This window comes from Myotis myotis, unplaced genomic scaffold, assembly GCF_014108235.1.
Source record: "Myotis myotis isolate mMyoMyo1 unplaced genomic scaffold, mMyoMyo1.p scaffold_m19_p_15, whole genome shotgun sequence".
NCBI classification, from domain to species: Eukaryota; Metazoa; Chordata; class Mammalia; order Chiroptera; family Vespertilionidae; genus Myotis; species Myotis myotis.
In genome coordinates this window covers 4710328-4732967 of record NW_023416319.1, presented here as the reverse complement: position 1 = coordinate 4732967, position 22640 = coordinate 4710328, and the positions used below count along the sequence as shown (strand labels likewise).

At 43.4% G+C, this 22640-nt stretch overlaps 1 protein-coding gene across 7 annotated transcripts in view; it reads left to right on the top strand.

Moving 5' to 3' along the window:
* Positions 1-4781: 4781 nt before the first annotated feature.
* The window catches only part of INPP5F (inositol polyphosphate-5-phosphatase F), an 85521-nt gene continuing 67662 nt past the window's right edge, over positions 4782-22640 (top strand). For 4 of the 7 annotated variants that reach the window (XM_036335773.1, XM_036335775.1, XM_036335772.1 and 1 more), the window contains exon 1: positions 4783-5098. In XM_036335773.1, coding sequence (XP_036191666.1) covers positions 5002-5098 — 97 coding nt within the window. In that variant the 5' untranslated portion in view covers positions 4783-5001. Of the gene's footprint in view, positions 5099-6232; positions 10154-22640 lie in introns of those variants that run through there. The other 3 variants (XM_036335771.1, XM_036335769.1, XM_036335770.1) reach the window with 3 other exon arrangements.

The window sequence follows — 22640 nt, the reverse complement described above, 5'->3', positions numbered from 1 at the left end:
GGTACACCCTGGTGGAGGCTGATAAGGACTGGACTAATCCAGGCCTTTAAAAAAGATTTAAAGTATTAAAAGTACACGGTTATAGCCCTAGCCGGTTTGGCTCAGTGGATAGAGCGTCAGCCTGCAGACTGAAGGGTTCTGGGTTTGATTCTGGTCAAGGGCACATGCTCGGGCTGTGGGCTGCAACTCCAGTGGGGAGGCATACAGGAGACAGCCAATCGGTGATTCTCCTTCATCATTGATATTTCTCTCTCCCTCTCCCTTCCTCTCAGAAATCGATAAAAATATATTTTTCAAAAAGTTCATGGTTATAAAAATTAAAACAGTGTACAAGAATATAAAATGAAAAGGAAAAGTTTCTACTCTCCCTGCATTCCTGATGCCTTCAGCTGCCACATCTCTCCATTGGCATTCCTCAGAGGTAACCACACTTCCTTGTGTTTTATTTCAGAATGTTCTGGGCATTAAAAACATACTCTCTCTTCCATCCTCCCCTTTTAAAAACACAAATGGGACTTGGGGTGGTGAACACACAATACAATGTACAGATGATGTATTGTAGAATTGTACCCTTGAAACATATAATTTTATTAACCAATGTTATCCCAATATCTATATATATAAAAGCCACGCAACCAGAACAACGGAATGACCGGAACAACTGGTTGCTATGACATGTACTGCGGCTGGCCAACTGGACTGATGGGGGGGGGGGGGCAGTCCCACCCCTGATCGCCCACCCCCCCACCCCCCGCAATCAGAGGCAGGGCCGGCTAGCCAACCACCCAAAGCCCCTCCCTCTGGCTGGCCCTACCCCCGATCAGCCCCCATCTGGGTGGGTCAGCCGGTCCCCACCCATGCATGAATTCGTGCACCAGGCCTCTAGTATTCAATAAAAAAGAAAAAAAAAACAATTGGAATACTTAAAAATACTATTCTGCAACTTGTACTTTTTCTATTTAATAGTATACGTTGGACATATTTTTGAAATTAGCTTATTTAGAACGGTCTAATTTCTTAACTGTCTCGTCTGTTTTTTTTAATTGAAAAGTAAGTGCATAACAGAAAGGAAGGAGAGGCAGCTGGCTTTAGACAACTATGAAATCATCACTGTAAACGGCTAATTCATCTTTCCTCTGGGAGATTAGATGCAGAAAACACATTTCATTTTTCCTCTGTCTCTCTCTCACACATGGGAGATTTATTATAGCTGGTTTAAACAATAACTTGGGCCCTTGACAATTTTATCTGACCATACAACGAAAAGCCAGTACTTTTTAACCCCAAAGTATAAAAATGAAGGGGAGATGGTCTTCTCCAGTGAGCAAAGTGATCTCTCTCTTTTAAACCAACATGATGTCTCCGAGGGACTTCCCCCCGCTTTGTTCTATGGTGCTTCTCAGGTAATTTCCTATTTGATATAGGCCGCAGTGCTCCAAAGTGGTACTTACCGTCTCCAGTTGTCTCTGATGAAGTTATAGGAGGAGGGGGCACACAAATCCATGAGAAATTTACTGGCAGACAAACCCATGAGAAATTGGCTGATGATTGGTCAAATGTAAAAATTTGGCTGGTGAGTGTCATGGGCCTTTAGTTGCCCTGACTGCTGACCTAAGAAATCAGCAGCCTCCTGGCAGGCAGAATACAGTGGGGCCTTGACTTACGAGTGTCCCGACTAACGAGTTTTTTGAGATACCAGCTGTCTCTCGGCAGATTTTTTGCATTGAGTTGACAGAGTAATTTGAGTTAACGAGCTCCTTAAGGAGCTCCTTAACCAGCTCAGTCTCCGAAGGAATTAAACTCGTAAGTCAAGGCCCCACTGTATGTGTATTTTAAAAAATCTCTCCTTTGGGAGATTTCTCATATACAAACATGACTGAGGAAAGTAATAGACAAACACCATACAAGACTGTGGTCAAGTGTGAGAGGAGATGATGTCAAAAGTCAAATTGCACCAGAGGATACTAAAGTCTAATCCAGCCGTGGGCAAACTACGGCCCTCCGGGCCGTTTGAAATGAATAAAACTAAAAAAAAAAAAGACCGTACCCTTTTATGTAATGATGTTTACTTTGAATTTATATTAGTTCACACAAACACTCCATCCATGCTTTTGTTCCGGCCCTCCAGTCCAGTTTAAGAACCCATTGTGGCCCTCGAGTCAAAAAGTTTGCCCACCCTGGGGCTAGAACCTAACCTGTGAGTTACTTACATTAGTCTAAACACACCATACAAGTAAAAGAAGATGCATAATGTGTATGATGCTCATTCACGTTTAAAAAACAGAACAGCATCACCAACTTTCCACTGTAACCTGGGTGACACCATTTAGGAGCAACATGGCCTTGAATTAGGACGCTGGAGGAGAGTGATGAGGGCGGGGAGGCCAGCCAGGGAGTGGAGAAGCGGCAAGGTTACGAGCACCTGGCGGGCAAGCCCGCTGAGGCAGTAGCTGGGGACATGCATTCGGCCAACGACAGAATATTTACTCTTTCACTGGTTCTGCTCAGCTCGGCCAGGGCTCTAACTACGCCAAAGTCAAGCATGTTTTCAGAGCGAGAGGAGGAGAGCAGTGACTAGGCCAGGTGGATTCTAGGAGCATCTTTCCTTCAGGTTTTTTTCTCTAAGGTCTCTGCTTGTTCACTCTGGATTTACAGGTAAGCAACCCCCCAAAATGGTATCAGTTAATGATTGACTGCTGTTTTCTGCTAAGCTGCTGTCAGGGAGACTTTTGCAATGAATTTCATTTAAAATCGTGGTGCTTACTGTTAGGTCTGATTGAGTAATTGAGTGGACTCCCCCTCCCCTGAGAACTCACCTTTAGACCACTCCACAATAGACATTCCCTTTTGCTTAGCACTTGCTGAGACCACATTCCACTTGCTAAGACCATTATCTTTGCCTTCAGGAGCCCGCCCAGGGAATTCTCTGCCCAGAAAAAGCCCGCTTAGAGTACTTTAAAATCTCTGACTCCTTGTCCCTGAGTGCCAGCACCATTTTGGAGCTCAGCCCATCTGGTATCCAGATGACCTAATTAATTCATAATTCTTCACCCCTTTTGGCCTGGTGCGTTCCTCCTTCAGCGACCCTAACACTTACCTCAGCTGCACATTAGAACCCTCTGGGGAGCTTCGAATAAAATACGGACACCAGAGCCCACCACAGTGAAATTCGGGTTTAACTGGTTTGAGATCCAAACCCTGGTAGGTTTGAAAAATCCCTCAGCCCCAAGTGGTTCTAAAAAGTAGCTAGGGTTTGAACCACTGATTTAAAACATCAGGCCAAGTTTCAATCAACTAATCAATTGTTTTAAAACAGTTACAGTAGCATTGTTTTCTTCACATCTGGCAATGTGGTTCATTAAAAAATGAAATAATTTGCAGAGCTTCTGTCTTCAAAGGACTTTCTTATTATCTATTTATACATTTTTTTTTTTTGCTAAGGAAAGTCAACATAGGCCTGAATTCAACAGATCTGAAACTGATGGTTCCACTGAAACTTCTGATCTCCTTATTTCTATTGTTTTCTGTGTTCATCACATCACAAAGATTTGATCTAGTAATCACTCATCTAAGGCCTTTATGTTGAGGTGTCTGGGCAGCCCAGAAAGCGTGGTACTTATTAGAGGCTCCAGGACATTTTGTCATCAAGGGACTTCCTGTGCTATGGCAATCCAACAACCAATCAGTGTGGACTGGAATAATTAATAATGTGACCTCCTTCCTGCATTTGGGCCCTCTTACTTTTATCAAAGCAGAAGGTAGAAAGTATTCCCTGATCTACAAAACTGGGAGTGTAATTCAAGGTCATTTAATTCAACTACCATCTGAGACCAAAAGACTGTCCCCAAATCATCCAGGTAGACTGCACCTGGAGCTGGGCTGTTCAAGAAGCCACCTCGCCTTGCAAGATAGACAGCTCAAAGATACTGGGGCTTCCTCCTTCCACAGGGGTTCTTCAGCTCTCTCACCCTCGTCGATCTAAATCCCTTCCACTTCATTAATTGACCTATTTTATGAAGTCTTCTCAGGTCCATCCTGCTCAGTTGGGGGCGTCTGAGCTTTGCGCCTTCCTTCCCGCTGTTGAGAGCCCTGTGCTGCTAACACTTGTGTATCTCCTACTGCTACACGCTCCTCGTTGATGTGCACTTATTGAACGCCTGCTGTTGTCAAACGTCAGAAGGTTCTAAGAGGAAACACCAAACAAAATAAGGCAGCCCCGCTCGGGCAGAGAGCCCAGCTGGGGCCCTCCCTCTCCCCCCACGACCCAGGCGCCACCCCGCTACCCGGGAAGCTCATGCCTCTGGGAAGGAGGGGTTTCGAGCTGGACTTAGGAAGTCAGCCCGGCTTTTCTCACGGCTGGTGAAAGGAACGCATCCCCCGCCGGCATGGGCGAAGAGGCCCCACGAGTGGGCCATTGCTCCCACGGCCACGAGGGAGGAAGGCGGCCCGCCCGACTCAGCCCTCCCCGAGCTCTGCCCGCGTTTGCTTCGGGCGGGAAGGCAGGCCGGACGGAGGGGGAGGAGAAGGGGGCGGCGGAGGGGGCGGCCTGCGAGGCTGAAGCGGGAAGAAGAGCCTGGGGGCGGGGCAGGAGCCCGGGGAGGGAACTCGGCAGAAGCAGGAGGAGACTCAGGCGGCGGGAAAGGGGGGCCCGCGACCCAAAGGAGCAAGAGGCGGAGGAGGAGCCACGCAGGGGGAGGAGCCTGGGAGGTGCCGGGGGCGGGCCCTCGGGGGGCGGAGCCGGGGGCGGGGCCTGGCGGAGCGGACAAGGGGCGGAGCCGGGGAGAGGCCTCTAAGGCCACGGCTGCCGCCGCCGCCCGCCCGCCGCCTTCGGGGTGCGTTCTCTCGCGGACCCCGCGGCCGCGACGCTCCCTCAGACGCCGCTCCCCGGGGCGCGGGCCCTGGCGGCCCAGCTGCCGAGGACGCTCCGCGCGCCCCCCGCGGGCCGCCGCCGCCGCCTGCCGGGCCGGGGGGCCGCCGCCTCCCTCAGCGCGCGGGGCCGGCATGGAGCTCTTCCAAGCCAAGGACCACTACATCCTGCAGCAGGGCGAGCGCGCGCTGTGGTGCAGCCGCCGCGATGGCCGCCTCGAGCTCCGACCCGGTGAGGCTGGCGGCGCGGGGTCACCCTGGCCGCGGGGCGCGGGCGGCGGCGGGAGGGCGCGGCCGGGCCCCCCAGCCCGCGGGAGCGGAGGGCGCCGCCTGCGGCCCTGGCGGGCGGCTCGACGAGGGTGCGCGCTGTCCTACTTTCCCGACGGAGGGCGCTCGCCTGGCCCCTGGCCCCCGGCCCCCGCCTCCGCGCGGACAAAGGGCCCTCGTCCCTCCCGGGAGGGGAGAGCAGACCCGGGCTGCCGGCAGCCGGGGTCCGGTCGGCTCTCCCGGGAAGTTCGAGCGAGGGACCCGGCCGGGAAGGCCTCTTCCTGTCCAGAGTGGCCTCTGGCCCGGCCCCCGCGACAGGGTCTGGGTGCGAACCCCGTCTCGGGCCAGAAGCGACCCCAGTGCAGCGGCACGAGCTGTGGAGCCTCGCTCCCTGTCCACCTGTTTCTGGGACCTTTTTAAAGGCGTGATTCCTTCCGGCTGCCCCCCGGGCACCTGGCTTAAAGCTCCTTTTCTTTGGTTGTGTTGCAATGAAACCGTCTCGTCATGTTGAACTTTTACTATCTTTGTGGGGTTCAGTGGTGTGCGATGCCGAGTGTATCGTAGGTCCGAGTCAGGGTGTGAAGGTGCTGTGAGATGCCGAAGGCCACGGCGTTCCGTTTGCTTTGGGAAAACTAGTTCACGTGGGGAGTGAAACGGCAGCCCCGCCCTCCGGGCCGGCGGTGCAGGGGGCTGGGTCCCCCCCCCCCCCCTTGGAGGTTGTCAGTCCTTTTCCCTAATTCACCTCAGACGTCTTTCACTCGAGAAGTGAGAGAATAGAGTTCTTTAAAGAAATAGAGCATTTCAAATTTACTAGCAATTCTTGTGCCTAATCTCGACAAAGGAATTACATGAATTGGAAAGTCTAAGACAGCGGTTCTCAACCTGTGGGTCGCGACCCCTTTGGGGGTTGAACGACCCTTTCACAGGAGTCGCCTAAGACCATCGGAAAACACATATATAATTACATATTGTTTTTGTGATGAATCACTATGCTTTAATGAAGTTCAATTTGTCACAATGAAGATACATCCTGCATATCAGGTATTTACATGACGATTCATAACAGCAACATTACAGTTATGAAGTAGCAACGAAAATAATTTTATGGTTGGGGGTCACCACAACATGAGGAACTGTATTAAAGGGCCGCGGCATTAGGAAGGTTGAGAACCACTGGTCTAAGAGATCCAACTAAGCTTTTCGGTCACAGCAGCTACCATTTATAGGTGGCGTTCAAGGTCGTGGTCCTTACTGTCCCCACAACATCCTTACAGAGCAGCTGATGGTGACCTCGTGTCCCCGTGAGGACACAGGTGGGAAATGTTGGACATGGCCCTGAGGTCCGGGAGAGGGTAGAACTGGCCCCAGAACACTGTCTGGCAGGTGCCCCTTTCTTTGGAAGGCCTGCCGGTTGATTTGCTAGAGCAGTGAAGGAGAACTTATTTTTTCCCCCTTGGCTCGGTGTATTTTCTTACAATTACGTGCGATTTCCTCTATTCAGAATGGAGGAGAAACTAGGCAACCAGATAAGGTTCTGGATGGTCTTGGGACAGAAGTTGTTGTAGATAGGCTAATTTTGGCTAGTCTCCATTCATTCTCTTTTCTCTGTTTTTCCTGATTTGACCATTTGCCTAGCCCTCCCCCTGCTCCCACCCCCAACATTTGGGTAAGGTTCCAAGTTTAGCTTGAAGGAAGGTAGACTGCAAAATTCCCCAAGCTGTTAGGGAGCCGACCATAGATCTTTTACAGCTGGATGGAAATTGAGATCATCGCCAACCCATGGAACAGAACACTTTTCCACGCCTCATTTCTTCAACTATAAAATGAGGGTTGGGCTTTTGGGTCATTGTACATGATGAATATGTTTTTTAAAACAATGCCAATTTGTTCAGTGTACGTTTTAGAGGACAGGAGTTGATATTGGGGTGTTTCATGAAAAAACACTCAGGATATCTAGGTAGTCACCAGCATGTTTGGGCAGTGACTTGAGGCATATGTAAGTCAGGTGGCCTGGGTTGTCTGCATTTCTAGGGCCACTCTCTTCTTTCTCTTAGCCCATAAGATTGACAGAGATGAACCAAGCTGGTGGAATTACACGGAACACGGTGCAGTCACAGCAGTCCTCTGAAGAGGAGCGGGTTTAAGTGAATCATTTGACTTTCTGTTTGGTTTGTGTTCAGTTCTTATACATGGAGGCTCTCCTGTCCTAATGGTTGTTTGGGGATAAATCACTCCCCTCAAGCGAAGAAAGTCAACTCTTCTAGGCTGCTGGCTAGTGTCTTACCTTTCTGTGGAAGGATACTTAACTCCATACTTCTGAGCTAAAGAAGCTCAGATGAGCCACAGGTTTAAGCCTTTAAGAAATATCCCCAGGGTAACGTCGGCCTAGATTTTGGATTAAGTCACGTGGTTTGAGTTACTGTTTATATATTCAAAGTCCACATCAGAAGGCAAGTTAAAAACTTCTTTTCTACATAAATGGCTGTAGTCTTTGCAGTTACATTTATTTCATGTTTTAGGATGTAGGCAACCACAGACTGAAGTAGACCGAAAATCTAGAGGAAGGAAGAGGCCATTATATTTCAGAAGTAACAGCCTGTTTTGATCTTCAGGTGTTAAAGTATAGCCAGTGAATGAAGAATCCCATGTACTTTACCAACTTGTTTGTCCTATCCAGTACTTAAGATGCTCTTTAAAGAATGACTATTAATAATTGTATTTTAATTGCTTTTTTTCCTATAGAATCATTCAAAATTCTTTCCATTTTATCGTACCTTTTCCCTTTGCTTTTATTGCCAGTTTTGCTTTTGTTTCTAATGAAAGCATTTAAAATATTCCACTATTTCCAATTGATAGTTCAACTGAATGGGTTATTGACCAAGTCCTTATCTTTTCCAAAGGGCGGTGTTACTAGTATAAGACCAAACAAGCCTGTGGACATTGTGGTTTTTATGTTTATGGCTACTGAACAACCCGAATCAGGACTTTCCTTTTTCTTAGAGACATCCAAAGAGTCAGCATTGATTTTTTAGGTTAAAATGACCATTTCCTTATCCTGGAATGTTTGCTACTGTCAGCTCTTTTCCTGCCTAGTTTATTCTGTAAGACCCAGCTCAGATGTGTGCTCACCCTAGCCCGCATTCCTAGGGCAGAATTGTGGTCACAATAAACACATTATTGTGTTTCCAGGTGCTTTATACACTTAGTACACACTTTGATTATAGCCCTTACTGCACCGTATAATAGTTTCCTTCCTTTCTCCTCAGGGGACAGTGCATTTCCCTAGGCAAGGACCGTGCTTGACTCATCTCGGTATCTCTAGGCTCCTATCTAGAGTGCTTAGGATGCAGAAAGCATTTTTGGTTGAGTGGAGCCGAGTTAAATTTTAAGTCCAAGTTTTCTCTCAGCAATATCATTGCCATAAAAATCGGATGCTGTGCTATGCTTATTACCCATTTTAGGCCCTGTTCTGAATATCTTCTAATTGGGGCGGAAAATCTCTGTCCAGCTGGGTGAGGAAATAAATGTGAGGCTTTCCGCTTGTGTGTGTGTTTTTTCCCTTTCTATCTGATTTAGCATCACCATTTTTAAAAGAAAAATCTTTGTATTCTTTTTTTTCTTTTTTTTTTTTCTTGTGAAATCCCGTATTTTATTCATCACTTGGGCGACTTGAAACTGCTGTCTCCCTCTATTCCCCATTCCTTCCAAGGTGACAAAAGAACTGGTGATAAATGCCACATTATAGACTACAGTTGCCAAAAGGAAAATACCAAACCATCAATCGACAGAAATGCAGTTCACATAATTAATGTGTTGTAATCCCATCTTGGGCAGGTAGATGGTTCACTGCAGTCCTGCAGGGGAGTGGCCTGGGCTGGTTTACGCCATCCCTTCTGAGACTCTCTCGGGGGATGTGCTCCGCCAGGTGCTTAGTGCCCTCGCAGTGTGATTTGAACATCAGCTCCCAATCCTCCAAACCACGGAAGTTCATGATATTTTCTTAAAGATCTGCTCTCTGAGACATCTGCCTTAAACGATGGGTCCCCAAATGAGCAGCTGTCCTCGATAGCAAGGTTGTATTTCGCGCCCTTCCCGTCTTTGTAGGTGCTGGTCACTATCCGCATCCAGCCTCGCTCGCCCCATGGTTCACCCCACGAATTCCGGACAATCCAGTACTCAGTCCCATCGCTGATGCCCCAGCCTGCCACGGAAATGACGTGGTTAATGTAGCTCTGCTCCTGGTACTCCGCGTAGATGCCTCCGCTGTAATTCACCATCTTTTCTGTTGCCATTATCCCGCAGCTGATGGGACCGTTGGCGTAGATCTCTGCCATCATCTTCTCCCTGCCAGCCACGGGGCCGTAGTCGCCCACTTTCCAGAGCGTGTAGTTCTGAATGGGCTGACACTCCTTGAACTCCGTGCATGTGCCACACTGGTTGAACTTGTCACACTTCTGGTCCTTGGCCTGGTAGTTGTTGCAGGTCTCGTCCGGAATGCCGTGCCTCTGGGCGTAGGACCACACCTCCAGGTCATTGCCCCCCTCGCAGGAGCCAGCCATCCCGCAGTCGATGACGTGCTGCACAGACAGGAGGGTGGAGGGCCATGCCCCCTTCCTCTTGATGTTGATCCGATCCGCCATGGCGCTGGTGCTGCCGTGCGCCCAGCAGGAGCCGCAGTACTGGGGGATGTGCTGGTTGCGGGTGACGCTGGCGTAGTTGACCCCGTCCACGTTGCGCCAGTCCCAGCTCTTGGGCAGATCCGACGGGGACAGGTACTCGTGAGGCCGCGGGTAGGTCCTGCGCCCCAGGGGGGCCAGCCGGTCCCCGCGCGGCGCCCGGTAGCAGCCCCGGCCCGGGCGGAAGGGGAGCCCGGCCCGCGCGCCCAGCAGCAGCACGAGCAGCAGCAGCACGAGCAGCAGCAGCAGCGGCCCCACCGGCCCCGACGACGCCATGGCTCCGCGCCCGTCCCGCAACGGTGCCGATTCGAACCCCGCACCGGATCCCGCGCCGGCCAATCTTTGTATTCTTATTTTCTTCTTTACATTGTTTAATTTGTAAAAATTGTTTCTTCTAAAGAGTTGATACTATTATTTTTTCTGATGCTTTCTTTTTTAAAAATTCCTCACCCGAGGATATGTTTTTATTGATTCTTAGAGAGAGGGAGGGAGGAGAAGGAGGAAAAGAGAGAGAGAAACATTGATGTGATCAATTGCCTGCCCTACTTGACACAACTGGGAAGGAATCCAACCCCCGCAACCTTCTGGTGTATGGGAGGATGCTTCAACCATCTGAACCACCCCGCCAGGGCTGATGTTTTCATTTCTTTAGTCTGTAGCAGTGCTTTTTGGTGAATGCTTATGGCTATTGCAAGGTGACCCCTAGAGAAAAATATTTAGGTTGTTTTATTGTCTACCAGGGAAAATGATAAAGTACTGTGTAAACATTCAATAACTTCCTGAGAGTGAAGTTTTACTATCTGAGCATAAGGATTGTAGACTTTAAACAGTCCACTGTTTGGGAAGGGTGATATGGTCTTACCTCTTCGGTCTTAAAATTGCTTCTACTAGACCTTGTGTCTTTGTCTGATATGACGGTGTTATGTAATTTACTGCAGTCTATGCTTCATACTATTTGGAGACTGAGTGACCATGAAAAGATGTTGAAGCATTTGTCATACACATAACATTCATAGCCTGTAAACTGGAGAGGGAGAAATGATATTCTGAATGATGAATACCAGTGAATATTTTTTTGGAGGAGATAACTAGCTATCAATTAGAATTCACAGAAACATGAAAAGTGTTTCTGTTCTTCTTAGTAATTTTTTATGTATGCATGCATATAAGCATAACCAATGGACATAAGACACTGGGGGGTAGGGGAGGCCAGGGGATTGTCAAGGGCAGAAAAAGAAAAAAAAAAAAAAAGGGACACATATGTAATACCCTTTGTAATACTTTAAGCAATAAAAAGGAAAAAAAAAGTAATTTTTTATAATGAAATTATTTTTAGTATGTCATATGAAATTTCTTTGAATGAGAAATTATAGTTATGGAATGCGATCCACATGAAACTTTATCTTTTCAGGATCATATTTTATTAATATACATTCAGTGTATTTTAGAGTTTTGTTTATTTGGTATTGACTTTGAACAAGATTTTGAACTAAAAATATTTGCTAATAAACACAAATTACCATGACAAAATATAATAGGGCATTTTAATTTAAAAAATTATTAAATATATTGTAAAAATCTTTGTTTTTGTCATTGTTGAATAACCAGGTTTTTTTCTAGTGTCTTTACCCTTCAGTTTATTTAAATGCCTTACCAGTTTTTATATTCTGAACTACTTTTTACTCCATAATTTAGTATATTTCTAATAATCTAGCATTGTTAGGTTGAAGAGGTCTGTATATTTATTTTTATGAGCACTTATTTTTATACATGCAAAATAGAAAAGACTCATCTTTCTAAAATATTTTTTCTCTCTTCTGGGGTTAAAAAAAAGAACGACAGGGTCTTGCTAATGGGGCAGATAACAATTTTTGGAATCAGGTTTTACAGATGAAGGAAGTTTTTGAACATATTTTGTTGTCTACATTGTTAACTGAGATCAATAGTAGCTAATAACAGTTTTTTTTATTGAGCATTTTTTTCTGAACCAGACACTGTGCTAAGCCCTTTATTTGTACTGGTCCATTTCATCCCCACAAACCTCAGGAGGAGGGTTTTGTTATTTTCCTACAGATGAGGAGACTGAGGCACAGAGAAGTAATATGTCCAAGTTCACAGAGTTAAGAGGCAGAGAGATGGGCTTCTAACCCAATATGTGACTACAAAGCCAGATAGAAACCTCTCAATGTCGACAAACCTGTTTTATAAACCTTTCTATCTTCTTGACTACAGAGTTATAGTATTTATAACTTTATGGATAATATCTGAAATGTGTCTTTCACTATCATCATCGTTATAGTATAGCCTTTATAGAGAATAAAATAGCCTCTCATATGTCAAAGCACGTACACCGAGGGAGGATCTATATAGAAGGAAAAGGTTGATAATGGGACTGCTGGTTGGTTCTTTGACCCAACACCTATCCCTGACTCTGTCTTCCAAAATTAGTTTATATACTTACAAGGAATGTCACTATGTAATAGATTGACTAGTTGTTTTTCCAGGTTAGGGTCAGTTTATCAGGTTTCTCTCCTTAAGTTTTTAGAACATCTGCGGTTGGAGAAGGGAATAGATATAGGGTAGATCTTTGTGCAGAAACATTGATATGCACGGGATGGGAAGTATTTCAGCCTGTGATGGGCAACCTGAAGCCTTCCTCAGTCTAGCTCTGCATGAGCCCTAGCTCTAATTTCACAGGCATCTTTTCAGAGCATATAAAGCGGAGTGGGAATGGTTAGGGAAAAGCCTTTAGGACAACTGCCTTCAAAAAGGGGAGGGGCCTTTGTAGAACCCCTAGCTTCAGAGGAGAGCAAGTAGGAAGGCCTTTTAGGGTAGAGCATGCAGGTGCCAGCAAACGGGGTATCCTGATAGCTTGTTTTTTTTCTGGAACCTGGCTATTTTGGTGCTGCTCCAGGATGCCTAGCTGCACGGCTTCCCATAGTCCTACCTGCCCAGCCTAACTCATTTGAGCAAGGAAGTGGAGATGTAAATTCATCACCATATCCCTAGCACCTGGCCCACAGCAGGTCTTACGTAAAAATTGTCTGAATGAATTGAAATAATGCTAGTCCCTGGTCAACCCTTTGTACTTTGAGCAGCAAAGAGATTGTTTGGGAGGATTAAATGGAGAATGTAAAAATAGAAGGCCAGAATGCTGCCTCTCTTACTAACTAAAACTAATTTCTCATTTTATTCAGTAAAGGGGGGATATTTAACTTTTAAGTCTAAGATTCAAGAAATTTATTCTCTTTTGGAATGAAAATAAATGGGACCTGAAGACATTTTTATTTTTCTATTCAAAAAAAGTTTAATGATTTGGTCCTTGTGATTTATGACAAAATGAACTGTTGTATTTACAGATAGATAGTAGACTATTGGAAAAATCAAACTAGTTTGGCTGTGCTATTTATTCTCAGAGCTATAGTCTGGTGTGGTTTTATGGGGGTTTAACTGTTAGATCTTTATAAGCTGTATTACTACCTCTCTTTGCATCTTTTTGTTAACTGTTCTATTCATATTCAAATATGTTTTAAAATATCACCTTTTAAAATCTAGCCTTTCAAACGAACACAAGTTTGAGAAGTAACAGCAGTGTCATAGAACCTCTAACAAATAATTAATTACTCCTTAGCTCGTCTAAATCATCATTATGTGTCAACTTACCATAATTGAATTGAAAAGAACATTTGAGTTAGAGAATGTTTAACAAAATGGAGAAATATTTTTTTATCAGTAGTTGTTGATGATAATATATAAATAATATTTTAGAAGTGAGGATAAACACTGAACATTTAGCATTGTAGTACTATTACAAGACACACTGATAGTATCTTAATTAAAGCCCGTGCTTTGTTAGAATGACTCACTTTCTGGTTGCTGTGAGACCCTTAAAAAAACTGCTCATTCAGAAAAAGCATCTACTCCTGCCTGCTTTCTTTGGTAAGGCTGGCTGAATTAAATACAGGTTGATTTTAGGTCAGTGTTCCTTCTTTAAGTTACTTCATTTTGATTTCAGGTTCAAGTTTAACTTTGCATTTCTTCAACTTGACAGTGGGATATTTAAAAATACATTAACTCGTTATAAATCTTATTCTTTGAATCAGCTTTCATTTACACTGAACTTCAAATTCTACAGTTTCTGCAATGGTCAGTATATACCATCTGAAGCAATCATAGCATCAAACTGAAATATTAGGAAATTTTAAACATGCCATATGCTTTTAATTTTAGTAGTTTGCATATATAATGATGATGCTTCACAGTATTATACATTGCTTTTATGGCAGATATAAACATTTTTTTCCCCTCTGTGGAATAGCTGTGATGGGCAGAGTCACAGTTTGCCAGTCTCCCTTCTGGGCAGTGGTGCTTCTTAACTTTCAGGATTTGTCTCTCCTCTGGTAGCTATTGCATTTATTCCCCTTTACACCTTTCAAAAATTCCCTCATCTCAAAGCAGCAGCCCCCCTTCTCACTTCTAACTACTTTAGTATTCTACTTCTTTCTCCTTCCAAATATATTAAGGCTGAGTTTCTGTGAAGTCATTTATTCTTTCAACAAACATTTATTGAAGCCCTTCTGCTGGGCATTGTGCTAAAGTGAAAAGATGGTTAAAACACTGTCTACCCTAGCCGAGGATGTAGTCCAATAGGAGATAGATACGCACAGAAGTCTAGAGTGACAGATACTGTGATAGAGCTATATAAGACAGTTCTGTGGAAGATTTGAGCTGTCTTGAAGTTCAAGGTCTCTGTGTGTTTGTTTTTCCGAGATGGTAAAAATTTATTTTTTTCCAATAAAATGAGAAGGAAGAATACTTTATTTGATTCTGTGAAAATTTCTTGACGTAGTCTGTGAGAGTTTCTTTCTCTCTATAGGAGTGGAAAGCCCTGGAAGAAACGGCTCTGTGCACGTATGGACTTTTGTGTGTGTGTCTTGCCAGAAATAACTCTTTGTATGCGCAGTGCCTTCATTCTAATTAGGTACGCAAAACACCAAAACAAAGCAAAATGACAGTTTATGAGGATGCCTAGTGCCTACCTGGCTAGACTGAAATAGTGCAGGTTCTTCCACTCTTTGGTGGTCCTTGTTTGATCTAGTAGAGTTCTTCGTTTGATCTGATGGTGGGTTTGAAGGCAGAGCTTTTTGTTGGTGAGGCAGGCCCTATGGTGGCAAAACTACTATGCAGACAATCCTAGATGGGAGAGGATAAGTTAACTTTGGACAAAGTTTTCAGGGAAAGCTAGGAAATTATTTAAATAGCAGCTGGGAGAAAGGTTGCACTTATTTAATGAAGGAAGTGCTAATTTTATACATCTTGGTTTAAGAGCTCTAAAGTGAGGAAAGGAAAATACCAATTGTTAGCTCAGCTGTGCTCTGATTTAGTTCTCAGAAGACTATTTCTGAAAGTTATATCAAAGGACAGTTTTTGGGGGGAGCAGAAGGTGAGAGACATTTAAACACAGCGCTATGTTTCTTGGGTGATGCATTATGCATTTATTATTCAAAGATTTATCTAATCCTTGTTTAAACTGGTTGTATTTTCAGCCTCTGTAGGTAATGAGTTTGGAAAGTTGTGACAGGCTGTGCTTCCTACTTCCCTTCATTTATTCCTAAACACGCGTCTCCTACTCTTATTCTGAATGTACTGTAATCTCCATACCTCTCATAATTTTATACATTTCCACTAGGTTTTCCCAGGACCTTTCTACATTGATTGACCTTTCATGAAAATCTTTTTCTTTAGTTATCTTCTGTTCTTTTTTGAATTGCATTGGGTCTTTCTTGAAATTATTAGGACTTTATACTTCAGATAAGGAATCAATAATTTTTAGTGTAGATATTATAGAGTTTAAAAACCAATTTCTAATATCCTTCATCATGATCAAAAGTTTGTGGGCTCTTTGCTATAATTAGATGCCTGTTTTAATAGAAAAGTCTAGATATTCTTAAGATGCCCTTCCTAGATAGTATCTCTTATCTTTTAAGTACTCTTAGGGTTATTTTTTGAAGTATAATTCTTTGTACTAGCTTACGCCAGCTCACTGTATTATGAGATCTTTACGCAATTTATGGTACTTTATTACATTAAAGAGTTTAAAGTTGTACATGACACAGGGTATCATTTTTGAATCAGACTGATAGGATAAAAGTAAACTTACTCATGCATGTTCCATCCAATGATCTATAATCACTTAGACCAGTGGTTCTCAACCTTGGCTGCACATTAGAATCACCTGGGAATCTTTTTAAAATCCTAATTTCTGGGCCTCATCCTCTGGAAATTCTGTTTCTTTGTTATGGGTTTGGGCCACAACATTAGTAACAAAGAAACAGAATTTCCGGAGGATGAGGCCCAGAAATCAGGATTTTAAAAAGATTCCCAGGTGATTCTAATGTGCAGCCAAGGTTGAGAACCACTGACTTAGACCAATAGAGTAGTTCCCCCTTTATCCGACGTTTCCTGTCCCTCAGTTACAGTTACTCCCAGTCAACTGAGGCCTGAAAATATTAAATAGAAAATTCCAGAAATAAATTATAATTTTAAGTTGCACTCTGTTCTGAGAGGTGTGATGAAATCTCATACTGTCCCGTTAGTCACTTAGCAGCCATCTTGGTTATCAGATAATTGCTGAGGTATGGCAGTGCTTGTGTTCAAAGAACCCTTATTTTACTTATTAATGGCCACAGAGCGCAGGAGTAGTGGTGCTGGCAATTCAGATATGCCATAGAAGCTGTAAATTGCTTTCTTTAAGTAAAAAGGTGAAATTCTCCACTTAGTAAGGAACGAAAAAATCGTCTGCTGAAGTTGCTAAGATCTATGATAAGAATAAATTTTTTGACCATGAAATCACCTAATTTGTAAATTAAACTTGATCATAGGTATGTAAGTATAGGGAAAACTATAGTAAATATAGGGTTCCCTACTGTCTGCAGTTTTAGGCATCCACTGTGCCACTCCACCCCTGTAGATAAGGGGAGGCTACTGTGATTCTCCACTTGGCTGTACATTATAATTACCTGGAGGAGCTTTAAAAACACCTATGTCAGGGCCCCACTCCAACGAATTGAGTCAGACTTGCTGAGGGGTGGGGTACAGACATCAGTATTTTTTTTAAAATATTTTATTGATTTTTCACAGAGAAGAAGGGAGAGGGACAGAGAGCTAGAAACATCAATGAGAGAGATCGATCAGCTGCCTCCTGCACGCCCCTTACTGGGATGTGGCCGCAACCAAGGTACATGCCCTTGACTGGAATCGAACCTGGGACCCTTCAGTCCTCAGGCCAACGCTCTATCCACTGAGCCAAATCGGTTCGGCAGTATTTTATAAAGCTCCTAGATCAGTGGTTGGCAAACTGTGGCTCGTGAGCCACATGTGGCTCTTTGGCCCCTTGAGTGTGGCTCCTCCACAAAATACCATGTGCGGGCACGCATGTACAGTGCGATTGAAACTTAGTGGCCCATGCTCAGAAGTCGGTATTTTGTGGAAGAGCCACACTCAAGAGGCCAAAGAGCCGCATGTGGCTCGCGAGCTGCAGTGTCCTAGATGATGACCATGAACAGCCAGAATGAGCAAACATTGAATTGGAGTTCACACTGGGAAATCACCAGCTGCTAGAACTTCTAAATTGGATTAGCTTTTTAACTTGCTGCATGCCAGAAAATCATCACCATTAGAGTTCAAAGAAATGTATCAAATTTTGCATTTTTAAGATGACACCTGAATCAACTTTATCTGTTTTCCTGGCCAAATTAAATTCTGAGGTTTGAAGCATGGAAGAGCTAGCAATGGGAACTTTCAGTTTCTCATTTTAGAATCTTTTTACTCATCTGTCTGACTTTAGTGTTTGTCATTTCAGACCAATAATATCCATTGTCTTTAGCAGGAAATAAAACTTGGGTCTGATTATACCTTGGTACCTTTTTTTTTTCCCCCCCTAAAACAAACGCAACTGCCCATAAACTTCAGCAATTGTGAAAAACCCAGGCTTGTTCTTGGGCTGAGGGAGTGCCGTCACTCTGGGCTTTTGGAATGAATGACTCATACTCTCTGCAGGCACCCAGTATTTAATCACTTGTTTTCTGTGTACCAGGAAGAGGAGGGCCTATGAAAATAGAAGCCCTATACTGCCAAATGAACCTGGAAGTGTAGACCTCATTGGTCAAGCAGTTGAGCTTATAACAAAATATTTATGCCTTTTAGTGTATGTTGCTCTATTTCACTAATTAAAAGTTGGCATTATTTGTAAAATGCTGTACTTTTGTAATTTGTAAGCAACTTTTCTCTTTACTGTGTGACTTTGATAATCCTGAATTTTAAAACCTACTTGCAGATTTCAAACGTTTCTCTTTTGCATTTATCTGCCACAGTGGGATATACTTTTTGTAGGGAAGATTAGAAAGCAGTATGCTTGTTGGGGCAGATCGGTTACATGGCTGTTCTTTGTGGGAGGGTGGCATAAGGCCACTGGCCATTTTCTCTGCCATTCCAATGCCTTCTGCCTCCTGAGTAGTGATAGTGCGCATTACTAAGTGTACTTGCTTCATATGCGTAGACTAATATCAGTTCAGATCTCCTCTATACAGAATCCACTAATGCCAACTGATTCTGCTTGCTTTTTAAAGAGTAACAGATTCGGGGGAGGGGGATGCACACAGCCCTGGTTGGGTGGCTCAGTTGGTTGGAACATCGTCCTGTATGCCAAAAAAGGTTGTGGGTTTGATTCCTGGTCAGAGAATATAACTAGGTTGCGGGTTTGATCCCTGGTTGGGACACGTGTGGGAGGCAGCCAATTGATGTTTCTCTCTCACATCAGTGATTCTCTAGTTCTCTCTCTCCCTCTCCCTTCCTCTCTAAAATCAATAAACATATTCTTGGGTGAGGTTTAAACACACACACACACACACACACACACACACACACACACACACATTATGAAGTATGTATCGTGTCCCAGGCACTGTACTGGGCAGCAAAGGCACATCAGTTCAAAGACACACTGAGCCTCTTTTCTTGTGCCAGTTATATTGCCTGCTTCAGGCCTTCCTCTATTGTTTTGTGTCACTTGTCTCTATATTGGTATGAGAAACCATGGGCACCAGCTATAGATTTTAAGATCATTTCCCTTGAATGTTTAGATAAGTCTTTCATTGTGAGAAATCACATGCTCATCATTTATTATATTTATTGAAAGATAAATGCTTTTATTAAAAATGCTTGTATAGCAGAGATTGTTGTTTTAGGACTTCCTTTAAAAACAATAACAATTTAAGTTGGTAGCCCTATTAAAAGTCAGTGAAAATAAGCAATTGGTAGAAGTCCATTTTTCATGCTTGCTTTTACTCATTTATTGATTCATTTGGTTCAATAACTATTGAATGAATGCCTGCTATGCATCAAACACTGTCCTAGACCTCAGGTATATAGTAGGAAACAAAGTAGGCATAGAATTAAATAAACTGATAGAAGGGTTGAGACTTAGTAATAGTCTGTCTTTTTAATTGGTTAGTTGAAACTTTACATTTATTTTAATATATTAGGAGTTATCTCTTGTGTACCCTTGTTTTCCATTTATTGTGCTTTTTCTTTTTATTCTATCACCTTTCCTGTCTTCCTTTGGATATCTCAAATATTTGTTAGGTGCCTCTCTATTGCTGATCAAAAGTTACATATTTTGCCGAAACCGGTTTGGCTCAGTGGATGGAGCGTCGGCCTGCGGACTGAAGGGTCCCAGGTTCGATTCCGGTCAAGGGCATGTACCTGGGTTGCAGGCACATCCCCAGTGGGAGATGTGCAGGAGGCAGCTGATCGATGTTTCTCTCTCATCGATGTTTCTAACTCTCTATCTCTCTCCCTTCCTCTCTGTAAAAAATCAATAAAATATATTTTAAAAAAAAAAGTTACATATTCTACTTATATTTTTCTATGGTTTCTTAAAACCCAGTATTTATTTTCACATACATAACTAAAATTTACCAATATCCATGTCTTTTTCCCAGGCATAATTTTACCTCCCTTTAGCCTATACTTCTAGATTCCACCCCCCGCCACCCCTGTGTGTGGGGGATTTAGAGGGGAGGAAGCTGGCAGTCATGCTTGATTTGCCATTTGGATCTGAACCTGAACTGGGTTGCTGGGACTAAGACTGGATGCCTAGTTTTGAGCTGTATCAGAGCTGTGGATCTGTTTCATATTAGAGAAAACAATTTTGGGGACATATCTAGATATTGAGATTTTCATTAAAAATTTTTACTTCGAGGAGGCTTTCAGGAATCATGGCATTACCATAAGATTTAATAAGTAAAAAAATTGAAGTTTTTCTTTTTAGTTTTTTTTTTTTTTTTTTTTTTTTAAAGCTGTACGTAGATCCTTGAAATAAAAATCTATGGAGAGATTTACTGAGTGGTAAGAACCTAGAATTTTAAATGTATATACATTTCCTAACTTGAGCTAAAAGTTACTGAACATTTATGTGCCAGACATTGTGCTGGACACTTTCATATAATTCTCTCATTTGATCCTTATAAAAACCCTATAAGTTAGTTGAAATTCCCATTTACACAAGAGAAAATAGAACTGAGAGGTCTTCAGAGACAGTAGTAGAGCCAGGACTCTTTACCTGGGACACCGTATTCAGGCTGTGCCCACATCATGCCTACACCTCTAGACTCTGTCCAGGCTTCCAGTTCCAGAGTCAGCTCGAGGCTGTCCTTGTACACACGCTTATCTGGATCTCTGGCTTTAGGCCTGCCCTCTCATGTTCATCCTCTACACACTGACCCTGATGTTCAATCTCAAATGCAAATCTGCCCTGTCTGGAGGAAACAGCCCTGAACTCACTCTGTTGTCCTCCTGAATGGGTCCCGGTGTAGTTCTTCAGCCGTGTTCTTGCAGCTCCCTACCTTTTACGTTAGGGTCCTGCAGAACCAAACTGTCTGGAGTCCTCATTGCATTCGATGCATATTTGAATGCCTTTTATGTATTAAGCAGCCTGCTAGATATAGAGCAGACAAGAGCTTTTTAATGATCCAGATGGGGGAGGTCTAGACCCTGGGCAAAGATAGTGGCAGTGGGATGGAGAGAAAAGCATCCATCAGATATTGAGGGGATAGAATCAATAGGACTCTGTGAGGAAGAAAAGCATTTTGGATGTCACCCACATCCTGCTTGTGCAGCTGGAATGATGGTAAGCTGGAAGTCCCATACAAAAATAAAATGAGAATATTATACCTGAGAACATTTGGTAGGGAAACTTATGGTGTTAGAAAGAGCCCTGGACTGAGAACGGGAAATGGTGTTTTGATTTTGACAAGCTATGTGGTATTGGACAGTCCCTGTGTCTCTGCCAGCCCTGAAGCCTTTACCTGAAGTAGAACAGAGGACTTTAACTTTGCCACTTTAAATAGTGAGCCTTTCTAACACAATTCACAGCAAATTATCTGACTTTAACTTGCCACTCCATTCTGTGTCATACGTTCATTTGTCTACTTAGCATTTTGGAGCCTGCTGTGTACCAGGCACTGAGGATATAAAGCTAAATGAGAGTAGGTCTTATGAGCTTCCTGTTCTTGATGAGCTTCCTGCTCAGTCAGAGAGACAGACAAGTCAATAGTTAGGTGCATTAAGCCAAAATAAGTTGCTGTGATGGAAATCTGAGCAAGGTTCAGGGGAGTCACAGAAGAGATCCTGCTCCGTTCTGCTGGGAGGGTGGAGAGGGGAATGTGTCAGCGAACACCAGTGACCCTTGCTCTGAGTCTGGAGTGAAGAGCAGGCCGAAGTGGGTGGGGAGCAGCATTCCACACACAGCCTGTGCACACTTGGGGATGACTGCAGAAAGACCAGGATGCTGGGCGTGGGGAGGCAGGAGGAGGTGCACAGGACCCGCCCATGCAGGGCCTTACAAGCCTTTCTGAGGAATTTGGACTTAGTTTTTAAAGCTGTGGGGAATAGAAGTAATACAATTGGATTAGCAATGTTCATATTTATCCCTTTTAATACCTAATGTATTTCCTTCACAATAATAATGGTAGGCAAGCTAGACTTTGGGGCAAAGAACATTTGAAAAAAGGGCAGTTAATACATCCTGATAGAGCAGTTCACCAGGAAGATACAGTAATCCTGAACATAGTCTCAAGTGTAAAACAAAGCTTAAGAAAGAAAAATGGAAAAAAAAACAGAAAACATGAGAGTTAAAAGTAAACAACAACAACCTATTAGGCTTAGCAGTCAAGGAAATTAGCAAATACATAGAGGAGTTGAACAAAATAATCAACCAAGTTGATATAATGAGCCCTAGCCCCAAAATTAAATAGTGTGTTCAAATGTTTCAGATCCATAGTAAGAAATATTTTAAAAATCATGACCTGTTGAACACATATGTATGTACCAGAAACAAAAGTTTCATAAAATATTTCCCTACATGGTACAGTTTTTCTGTTTTCTGCTCTATTCTGTTGTATTGCTGTTAATACTAATTTCATACAAAATTGATTTCATGATCCACTAATGGATTGATACCCTTTTTCTTTAAAAACACTAAGTTAAAAATATGCATGCTTTTGAACACACACAGAACATTCACAAATTGACTTTCTGAAGTCTCTTCACCACACCAAGCCTCCGCTGCCTCTCTGTTCCTCTCTGTCCTTCCCCCTGCTAAAGCAAAGTTGACTTGACTCCTATTTTTACTGAATCAAGGCCATCCAATACATCATCTGCTTTTCTTCTCCATTTCTATATTTAGTCTTTCATCTTTGCTTCTAGACTTAGAAAAAAGTGGTATCCTTCCTTTTCAAAGGTTAACTTTTACACCTGGAATTTTAATGTCGT